At 41.1% G+C, this 10,719-nt stretch overlaps 1 protein-coding gene across 1 annotated transcript; it reads left to right on the forward strand.

Annotated features, from left to right (window-relative positions):
* The first annotated feature begins 5,538 nt into the window (after window positions 1-5,538).
* tmem9 (transmembrane protein 9) lies at window positions 5,539-9,741 on the forward strand. Its single transcript, XM_070969269.1, has 6 exons — window positions 5,539-5,654; window positions 5,789-5,930; window positions 6,759-6,850; window positions 7,232-7,340; window positions 7,718-7,849; window positions 7,943-9,741. Exons 2-6 carry the CDS (start codon window positions 5,841-5,843, stop codon window positions 8,081-8,083), a joined length of 564 nt encoding a protein of 187 aa, XP_070825370.1. The 5' UTR covers window positions 5,539-5,654; window positions 5,789-5,840; the 3' UTR covers window positions 8,084-9,741.
* Window positions 9,742-10,719: the final 978 nt, after the last annotated feature.

Raw genomic sequence — 10,719 nt, forward strand, 5'->3', positions numbered from 1 at the left:
TATTGATTTCTGAAGCTGCGAGATGACAAGTTTGGTCTCAGATCTCCCTGTTTACATCTGATTCTCTGCAAGCCGCTTGTGGTCTCAGGGAAAGGGAGACAATAGGGAAAAAGCACCAATATTCTCCTCATCTGAAGAAGATGGCTACCTGTTATTCTGTCATGCTGCATGTACAAGGATTTCTACTCTGTATCATCTACAGATGTCTTGAGTATACTGTTGTTTAGGGTTGTGTTTGTGAAGCTGCCAGGGGCTAGTCCGCTATGGCACACCACTGAGCTGCCAGGTCAGATTGCGGTAAATGCCGAAAGAGAGGACGGTGAGTCACAGTGGCATTTGGAGGAGGAGGTCCCTGCAGACGAAATCCATCATGCCTGCAGATGTGGCCTGCAGCTGGGGCAAGTGGATCACAAACTGCCACAACAAGGGAATCACTGAAGATAAGAGTAAAGGGGTGGAATCAATAGATCACTGCGACTCAACACAATCCCATTAAGGGAAAGCCCCTCTCCCACAGAAAGACCCCAACCCCCATCACAAACAGGACAAAGTATGCGTGAGGTCCCTCTCAGAAGGATTCGACTCGACATTGTTTTCTGATCTGTCATCGCTCTGTCAGACAAACCTGTGACTCTGTGACCTTTGACCGCTTAGCTTGTTTCACCTTATTCTTGGAGGCAGCAGACACAGGAAGGCGTGTGACATACATTACAACGTCTGTGCGGGTTTGTATTGGTGCAATATACGTGACGAACATGCATCAGTGTTGTTTTACTCGCTGTCTTGATCAGCCGAGTGTGTAACATTTATTCCATAAGGAGTCTATACATCACTGGGCGTGTACATCAGTCTTACACTGGGCGCTACCATCATTGAAATGTGGACATTAATGGCTGACAGTCTATTGACGGGCCTGCCAAGCCTCGTTAAACCAACAGGCAGCTTTTCCAAGACCAGTCGCATCCTTTTATACCAACAACAAACTTCCTTCCTCCCCTGCAGCTATTTATCTACCTTTCAATTCATGTCACCTTTCATTTCTCACTATTGTTTTCAGCTGTCTTCTTGCCTGACCCCTGGTCTCTCTTGAAAGAAGCATTTGGATTTCTGGCAGCTTGCTGTTTTGTTTTTTTTTTTTGTTATTTTTTTTTTGCTTCCTACCAACATGCCACGATTCTATGATTGGTCTATGAAGGTCTCTTTGAAGCTTCCCTGCATCTCTCTGAACATCTTGGCCAACATCAAAGACCACACATTACAGGGGGGCAGAGTTCAACTGGGAGCCACTGCGATTCAAGCATCACCTCTCCTTTTCCCTCTTCCCCTCCTCCTCAGGGCTACTGTTTTTGCGTAGCGCTGCTGAAGGAGAAGGATAGCGAGCAGGGGGGAAAAGGGGAGAAGGAGGCGGAGGCAGCTTCTCTTCCCGCGTTTGTGTCCATCATGTGTCATGGCCGCTCTTGGCTTTCATGTTCTGTCTGGCTGAGTCTCCTGCTCCAGCAGTCTCTGTTTCCTCGCTGAAAATCGGTGTCCCTCAGAGGCAGGAGACGATCTCTCCTCTTCTCTGCATCCATTTCAGCTCAGCTCAGTGTAGCTGGGTTCTGCTCTCACCTTGCTGACACCAGCTCCTCAGCAGACACCTCTTCCCTCCATGGGCTCAGCTGGCTGACAGACAGCTGTCAGTATGGATAAAGCAGGAGAGGACACACACACTGTAGTGGGCAGTCGCCATCACTGCCTACTTTTCTAACACCTTTGTTATTGCCACCTCTTTGATTTAGACACTTCTCTTGGAAGTATCTCACGCTACTCCTCCAAAAAAAAAAAGCAGTAGCTGAAGTGACATCAGGTGATTTCTTCTTTGTTTTTACTCAGATTTGATTGAAGGTTTCACTTCAGCAGCTCATAATGCTCAACGTAAACACAGAATGCCCTCTTCAACCTTTCATCTCGCTGCTCTTCACTAACATAGAATAATTATACTCGCTACATCTCAAGTGTGGCTAATTGTTGGGACTAATGTAGCGGACTTTGGCTCAAACACTTGAGTCCATGTGTGATCACTGCGGGAAGGAAAATCCAGTCGCAGAGGCCCAAAACAAGCCAGAGGCTGATGAAGACAAATGTGCAAACACATGTTGGCAGAATTGCTTTTTGGTTGAGCGTGATCGGCTACGCTCAGGAGGGCGGAACCAGGAGTTGTGATTTATAGTTTTGTGCTGTCCCTGGACCACCACTGTCTGCTGCCTCCCACTACTGTAATTACCATGTGTGTCTATTAGAATAGTCCTGCTGCCCACAATGCATCACCTCAGCTGAGAGGAGAGTTAACACTTACCAGAGATAGTCTTGTTATTCAAACAGTGTTCTCTACAGAAGTGTGATACACAGGCAGAGAGGAGAGCAAAAAACACAGCAGATGATATGATAAAGGTCAAAAAGAACAATGGTGAAAGGTTGAGGTGTGTCTTGAAAGAGGGAGAATGAGGACAGACACGGGCATCTCCCCTCAGCAGGACATGTATGACTTTATTTGGATGCTATAAACCACATAGAATTTTAGCTGCTGTTTATGTCCACAATCATTCAAAGCTTCTCAGCCTTTCAGGCCTGCCATGGATGTAATTTCGTAAAAAAAACAACAACAAGCTTGTTTTTATGTGCTCTTTATGTAGCCTCACCTGTGGATTTCACAACATATTCAATCTTGTTTTACATAACATGTCCTCCTACATCTTGTGTGCATCCCTGCTGACCACTCCAAAGTCTGCTCTGACTACAGTCTGCAGGTCTGGATTCAGTTTGCCTTGCCTTGGGCCTTATAGCATCTCCTAGTGGGCAAACTGACTGCAGTTTTCAGTCCCATGAAAATTAATGCTTTGAATAATGTGATTCAGTCAATACCTTCAGGTACCTTGACAAATAAGAGAACTTGACATCTTCTGAGCTTGTTGGTAAGGTGGATTTCTCTGCAGTCTTTCCATTATGGATCATTTTCCTTTGCTGTTTTATAGTCAGAGTGTGTGTGCAGTCTGCTTCCCACAGACTTTATCAGAACATTTGTATCTGTCTGCATCAATTACAGTTTTGTTTAGAACTAATAAACTATTTTGTCTGAGGTAACTATATTTCTTTTCTTTCTCGAATGAATAACTTTTCTTACATCTGCCTGTAAAGAAACCAAATCACCTTTTTCTTCTTTCTGAGAGCTCTGAACCGATAATGAGACCTGGCACTGAGCTCTGGCCAGTGTCATTTATGCTGTAATTGGCCTAAGGGTGTAAAGGGCAGCCATGCATCAGAGAAGACAGAAAACTAAGTGGCTTACAATGACAGGACTGAGAGGACGAAATACAAGGAGAGTGAAACTGAGTACAATTTCTGAGTTTATGACACAACATGCATTATGGTTACAAAAATGCATGGGGATTATTACACAGATGAATCAATGCACGCATGATTGATCGGATGAATAAATAAGTGTTTTTCATGCCATACCGTCAGTCCCATATGGTCAGTCCCATGCTTTCAGCATTCAGCACTCGTATTCAAAAGAAAGAAAACAAATCTATTTTACACCTTCAGTTAACAGCATACAAACTGGCAACATTATACATTATATTACATTATACAACATATATTTTCCTAATGTCCCTCATTTCACTAATAGTAATACACTGAAAAAGAAAAATCTCTAATTATGCCAATGTTGGTGTTATCTTGCAAGGTTCACGCTGATTAAACCCTGTTTTCTTATATAAATTGCGGAACCAGTCCAGCCAACAACTGCCTGTGGCTGTGTTTCACATGAGTAGCTCCTTACATAGTTTCCCATCATTCAAACACACTGATTTATGCCACTTCACAGCTTGTCTCCATCAACAAATATTTTGCATCTCTGTTCACAGCCTAAATTTGAAACCCCAAAACACCTTCACACTGTATATGTTGTAAACAAGTTGCTATTTTAAATGGTTGAATCAAGGGTCACACGAATGATTGAGGTTACACAGAGGGTGGGGTTGTGTTGTTCACGCTGATATCATAGCTCATTAGAGAAATAACCATGGTCTAAACTGATCTCTGTGACCACAAGCTCGAGTGGTTCAGGCTGAATTTGTTAGCCATTGATTTCTATGGCTTATTAAAGGTATGAGTATCTTACTATACAGAGAGAAGAGAAAGTAGGATTACCAGGAAATAGAGGTATTGATCGGGTCAAGAAGCTGAGGCTTACCTTTCAAATTCCACCAGAAAGACAGGATTTGACGAAAGAACAGTGTTGACAGAGCGATATGGGAAAATATTCAGATGAGTCACAAATTCCTTGGTTATGTGTTTAAAAAGGTGTGTGTTATTTGTCATTAATGAATTATACTAAACATTATACTCTCCTGTTGGGTTGTTTAATCTATAATCAGCAGTATAGAGCCAAAATCTGGGCCATGTATGTTATGTATGCAGCCTCAATGAGCCCCCTTCACGTTTTAACGCCTGTACAAAAAAAAAACCTGAATCAGCTAGTAAACACATGCATCTGTAGTGGTTATTATGGTAATCAGTAATGAAGCATTTATTAAGAAAGTCTGCATAATCTGAAATCTCATCATATTTCAGACCTCTTTTCTCCAATTACTGTAATTACTATATAAAGCTTTAACATTCTTTCTGTGATGGATTTGTAGGTCTTCATTATATCCTGGGCATAAGACAAAGGAGGAAAGTCATCTTATTTTGGCTCTACACTTACAAATGACCATTAAAGTGCTAGATTTCATAATAAAAGAAAGCAGGCGTCACTGAAATCATGTTTTATTCACAGAATTGGAGCAAATTAGTGTCCAAGAAAGAGCAAGCACAGTCTGTTACAACACAGTTGTGCATAATATAACTTTAGAGAGTTACCACTCTCAAACTAATTGACTGGTCTTCACATAGGGAGGAAATAATATTAAATAGCAACTCAGAAAACGTTATTAACCATTTCTGATGCTGCTGCAGCTTTGTTTTTTCATAAGAAATGTTTGTAAACACAGTAGCAAAATTGATTAATATGTAGATGTAGAAACTCTAATATTGTTTGGAAAGTTGTAAAGGTCTGTCAAACTATTTATGTGACCCAATACTACTCCTAGAACTAGTTTACTTTGAAAAGGCCTTCAATTTCAGGCCTTCTGAGAGCCTTACCTATGTACTTATGTACTATGTAGTTAGTTCCACTATCCCCCTCACAACAACACCTATATATATAACAAATCATCACATTTTCGCATGATTATATATTTTGTATGAAATATATTAGTCTGTAAAATAACATCTAACTGTAACTGTGAAATAACTCGGAGCAAAAAGAAGAATATTCAGTTCTGAAATGTAGTAGAGTAAAAGTACAAAGTAACATAAAATGCAAGTTTTCAAGTAGAGTATAAGTACAAGAAACACTTGAGTGAATGTACTCACTTCCCATCACTACAATCGTTATTGTGTCCAGTAGGTGGCAGCATCGCTACGTGCCTCATCTTTGCGCATGACGTGTGACGTAAAACCGGAAGAAGGAAGCCTGAAATTATTGTGGGCGGTCTATCATCTCGCCAAATACAGTCTGAGCTAAATACTGAATGCATAACAGAAACAAACAGTTGATCTACTTTTACACTGTAAGTTAAGCATATTGTTTGTTTTGTTGTATCGTAAGGTTTTAACTTCACTGTTATCGCATTTAAGTCTTTAGCTTGCTGGGTGTCTTGCTAGCTAGCTAACTGCAATAAACTGTCCTGTTGTGTTTTGACAGAGCATTGCCAGTGATTCTGCATCCGTCGACAAATAGTCTTGTCTGCGGGAAAATGTCTCGCAGGGAAGGATCTTCGGCCTTTGCTGTAGCCGCAGTAGCGACCTTGTTACTGTTGGATGTTATTGGCTTTGCACAGGCGAAGGTGAGACCTGCAGCTCCTCACCTGATACCATTACTTTCAGGAAGTCTCGGTTGTGACATTCACACTCTGGTTGGTTATATGTTTCTATACCCCCTTGTAGTAGAGGTAATGTTATTTTACTTCAGTCACTGTACCGGGGGTGGTGTGTCGAAAAGTGATCGTCAGCCAAAACTGATCGTATCGCCATTTTATACGCCTGCAGCTGCTTTCATCTGGATCGAACAGTCCGACGTGCAAATAAACATAACTTTATGTCCGTGGTAATAGCAAACGTATGTATTTGTGAAACTTTAATTTTAATTTAACTTAATATAAAGATATTTGATCAAAGTAAGGTCAAACAGACCTTTATCTTTAGCAGAAATTCCCAGTGTGGCCAAACCAAAGTAATGTAAATGTAGGGTCAGTATTATCAGCAGTATATTGTCGCAGTGTTTGTCGGGAAGATCAGAACAAGTGCACCAGCATTTCTCTGATTTCCCTGTTGAAAGTAAACTGTACATTAAAGTCTCTGCATTTCTGTAAATAATGTTTGGTAGGATCTGAAATGATATTTGTTGGACTTTATTAGGTGTTTCTCTTATCTAATGTCTCTATTGTAAAACAGTCAATTCAGACTTTTTATGCTTTCCAGGCTGAAAGAACTGGAACACGTGAACTTGTTCACATCCCATTTTTTCCTGTGTGTTTTTTTATTCAACTCTGTTTTGTTAATACAGGAAAGAAAGGGCTGGTGCTCTGGAGGAAATAAACAGCTAAGCTGTAACATGAAGTAAGCAGCTGAATAAGTTTTGACCACCTTTGATGTAATTTTCTTGACAATTACAGAACTTCGAGGACGTTCGTTGCAAGTGCATCTGCCCACCGTACAGAAACATCACTGGACACATATATAACAGAAATGTCTCCCAGAAGGACTGGTAAGAGAAAGCCGTTGTTTAGACTGTCAGTCGTGTCACACTCATCACGCAAAGTAACATAAGTAATAAATGCCCGCCCATTAGCTGTATCATGCCATTCCTGTGTCATTGAGGGTCCTAGCTCACATTGGGCGAGTGACAGACAACCATTGACACTCACATTCACACCTTCAGGCAATTTACGGTCTTTAACCTAACCTGCACTTCTTGAGACAGTTGGGAGGAATCACACACAGGGGAAAGAGCATGCAAACTTTACACGGAAAAGCCCCAGCTGGCCGCCAGGTTTGAATCCAGAAACTTCTTGCTGGGACTGTGTAGAAAAAACCCTTGTTTGTTTGAGGAATGTCTAAGACGTGGACGCTTTAATGTGTTTTCCAGTAACTGCCTCCATGTAGTGGAGCCCATGCCGGTGCCCGGCCATGATGTGGAGGCTTACTGTCTGTTGTGTGAGTGCAAGTACGAGGAGCGAAGTAGCAACACTATCAAGGTACCGCCGGCTTTCTTTAAGGTTTAGTCTGACTTTTGGCAACACACCTCATTCAGTCTTTCATCTTGAAGCACACTAACCGAGATTTAGGGTGTTGATGTGATTGTATGCCGCACAACATGAGTTATTTAAAACATTATGAAGGCTTTTTAGTTTGTCTTCTTACTCAAAATGAATTGCAAGATGTATGCAGTGGTGTCAGTGTTTCCAGAGACTGGCTTAAGATCTGTCTGCTGACTCACACCTCTTATGATGAAGTGGGAAAGTTGACTTTCAACATTGACGATCAACCATTTTTAAAATACTTTTAGATCTAAAACTGAAATATTTACACCCAGTTATGTGAGCTTTTCAAAATGTTTCCTTGTCTGTCTCAGGTGACCATCATCATTTACCTGTCTGTTGTTGGTGCACTGCTGCTCTACATGCTGTTCCTGCTGCTGGTCGATCCTCTGATTCGGAAACATGACCCATACACCCAGCCGCTGCACAATGAGGAGGACTCTGAGGTAACCATTCAAGCTAATGCATTTCCTTTCTTATCACTTATCACTTGAATGTGAAGTTCTTCATTCTATTCTTGTTTTTGTGTGTGTGTGCAGGAGATGCGTCCACAGACGGACAACGCCCAGGCCAGAGGAAACACGGTGCTGGAGCGCGTTGAGGGAGCACAACAGCGCTGGAAAAAGCAGGTCCAGGAACAGCGCAAGACTGTTTTTGACCGCCACAAGATGCTTAGTTAAACCCTGCAGCTGACCTCAAACCAGGTTTAGAGTAGGTAACTTGCCTGGTTTCAGCGCTATTACAGTCACCAGCTGCACTGTCTCTAACCTCTTCGTCATTGCTGTGCGCCGCACCCTCTGATTAAGTATTTCCTCACTAAGAAATAGTTACAAACTGATCTAACAAGCAGAGATTTTTTATGTATTATATGTAACATTTTAGGCTAATTTGCACTTGTGAAAAAAAACTGCATGTTTTCGCACTCTTAACTGCTCAAAATCATCTCAGTTGTTTCAGCAATTTGCAATGCAACAGATTTCGAATGTCTTTATAATGTAAGAATCTTTTTTTGTCTCTTTAGTCAGACTGTGAATAGCTTTTAAGCGTCCTCATGATAATTTTCCCTCTTAGCTTCTTGCTTAATTGGTATAATATTAAGCAGTTTTTCTTGTACCATAATTTATGAAGTTACCTGAAGACAGGTAAACTTAAGTATGAACAGTCAATTTAGCTATTTGGATAGAAATAGTACCCTAGCTGTGCTATTGCCAAGCATTGCACATTTCCTGGCTTAGCACTGATAATAATTTATTTTTAATAATAATTTCCACCTTTTTTATTTATTTGGCCGAGTTTCCCTGAGGGCAAAGCTCTCTTCTTCAGAAACACCCTGATCACATGATCACACACACATGCACACCTGAAAGCTGCCCAATTCAACCACAGTATGATCTGTGGGCAGCTCCACTGGAGCAGATGGAGTTAAAGGCCTGAACCGGTGACCTTTCAGTCAGAAGCTCTCTAACCTTCAGGCCACCACTGCCTAGCAAGCTGTGAATAGTAACTCGGGCATATTTAGTGTAATTTGCATTAACAGAGTAATTAACAGACTTTGAGCTTTGTGAAAATTTGACATAGCTACCTTTTAAAATAGCCCCAGTATGTGCCTTTTTCTATTTCTCTCCTTGTGTGGGTGAATGTGTTCCAACAAAACTTGGCTCATGTTAGCCATTCACAGCTTGTTAAACATAACAGATAGTTACAGTAAGGTCTGCCAATAAAGTTTGGCGAGTATATCTTCCAAGTAGCAGCAGTATATCAAATGAACTCTTCTTGAATTTACCAGCAGAGCCTGATTCAAAAACACAAAACCGTTTGTTCCGTTCGGCACGAGGCCACGTTTGCGTCCTGTTTTTCTGCAGTTTGACGGAACATGCTTTCCCATTCAAAGAGAGAAGCAGAGAACGGGGCATTTAACAGAGCTTGAAAGCCATCCTCAGCTGAATCAAATCTCTGTCGCTGGAGAATGTCCTAAATCTGTAAAGCTGCCGGTAATGCAGTTAAGTGTGGCAGGATCAGGATGCCTCGTGTGCATCATTATGTGTCAGTGAATTCCCTCTCACATCCGGCTCTTTGAAGCTCCCTGTTGGGAATTTTCATAGGACAAAGAAAGGCACACTGAATCACATTACCTCATGCACGACACGAACTACTGAAGTTTATCTGTCTGTGATGGTTTGTTCTATCACTGAAGTGTTTTGGAGTGATTTAAGTATAATTTGATATCACTGTTATCAGTGTTTTGCATTTCTATTTATCTGCAGCTGAACTGAAGTTTTGCACTGCTCAAGTCTATACATTCAGCTTGATGTGGAATAAAAGATTTCTCTGATTGCAAGATCATTATTGATATTATTATTTTCATTCCTCCCGATGTTCAGGGATATTATTTTGTTTCCAGCATAAGTCACTGCTACTGATTATTGGCACTAGGGGGCGACAGAGTACATAACATGTGGGCTCACTGCTTTGCCTTCTGGCGGCCTTCCTCACATCTTGTGTGGTGTTCACTTTCTGGGAAAACTTTTAGTAATCTCACCTCTGTCATATCGAATATTATGCCTTAAGTTTGGAAAGTCATAAACTGTGTACATGCTTATTTTTTTCCCATGATCAGATGTTGCACTATTCAGACTAATAGACTCTTTAGCACTCAGCATTAATTCAGTATTAAATTATCCACTTTCATTTGAATTGAGCATATGAGCATATTTTGCTATTGTTTTACAAACTTCTGTGGTCCAAATTAATTATTCTGACCACATTTTTATAAATATTTCACAAGAATTAGGTGTTCAAGTTCTTGATATGTGAACAGTTTTGTCTGAAGTAGTTCATAATTCAGTCATTCAGACTCACATTAAAAATGCTTAACTTTGACACCTATTTAACTTTTAATAATTGATCAACACTATTTGTCAGCAATTATAACTTCCATGAAGACATACCATTATAACAGTGTTTTATGACTGTCATTCATGATCTGTCTGTACACCAGCCCCCCCTTATCGGTGCCCAAAGGAAGAGTTCTAGTCTTGACCGATATAAAACAACTTGCTTACAGCTACATTAAAGTGTATTATAGACCGAGGTGACACTAACCATTTCACCCAAACCCATTTTTCCAGCATAAAACAGGGAGAAAAATGTCCCACATGTAGTCACACGGTGCGACAGATTACAAGAAAGTTCACTAGTTCTTCACAGTTTCGGGTAGTGGTGATGATGTTGTGCTACTACAAGACCCCCCCAAACTCTAGTCTGCCCACTTCTTTGTGCTCTCGTCTGCCACTGCTGTCCTGCCCCAACCCCCCTG

This window comes from Chaetodon trifascialis, chromosome 8 (assembly GCF_039877785.1).
Source record: "Chaetodon trifascialis isolate fChaTrf1 chromosome 8, fChaTrf1.hap1, whole genome shotgun sequence".
Taxonomy (NCBI): domain Eukaryota; kingdom Metazoa; phylum Chordata; class Actinopteri; order Chaetodontiformes; family Chaetodontidae; genus Chaetodon; species Chaetodon trifascialis.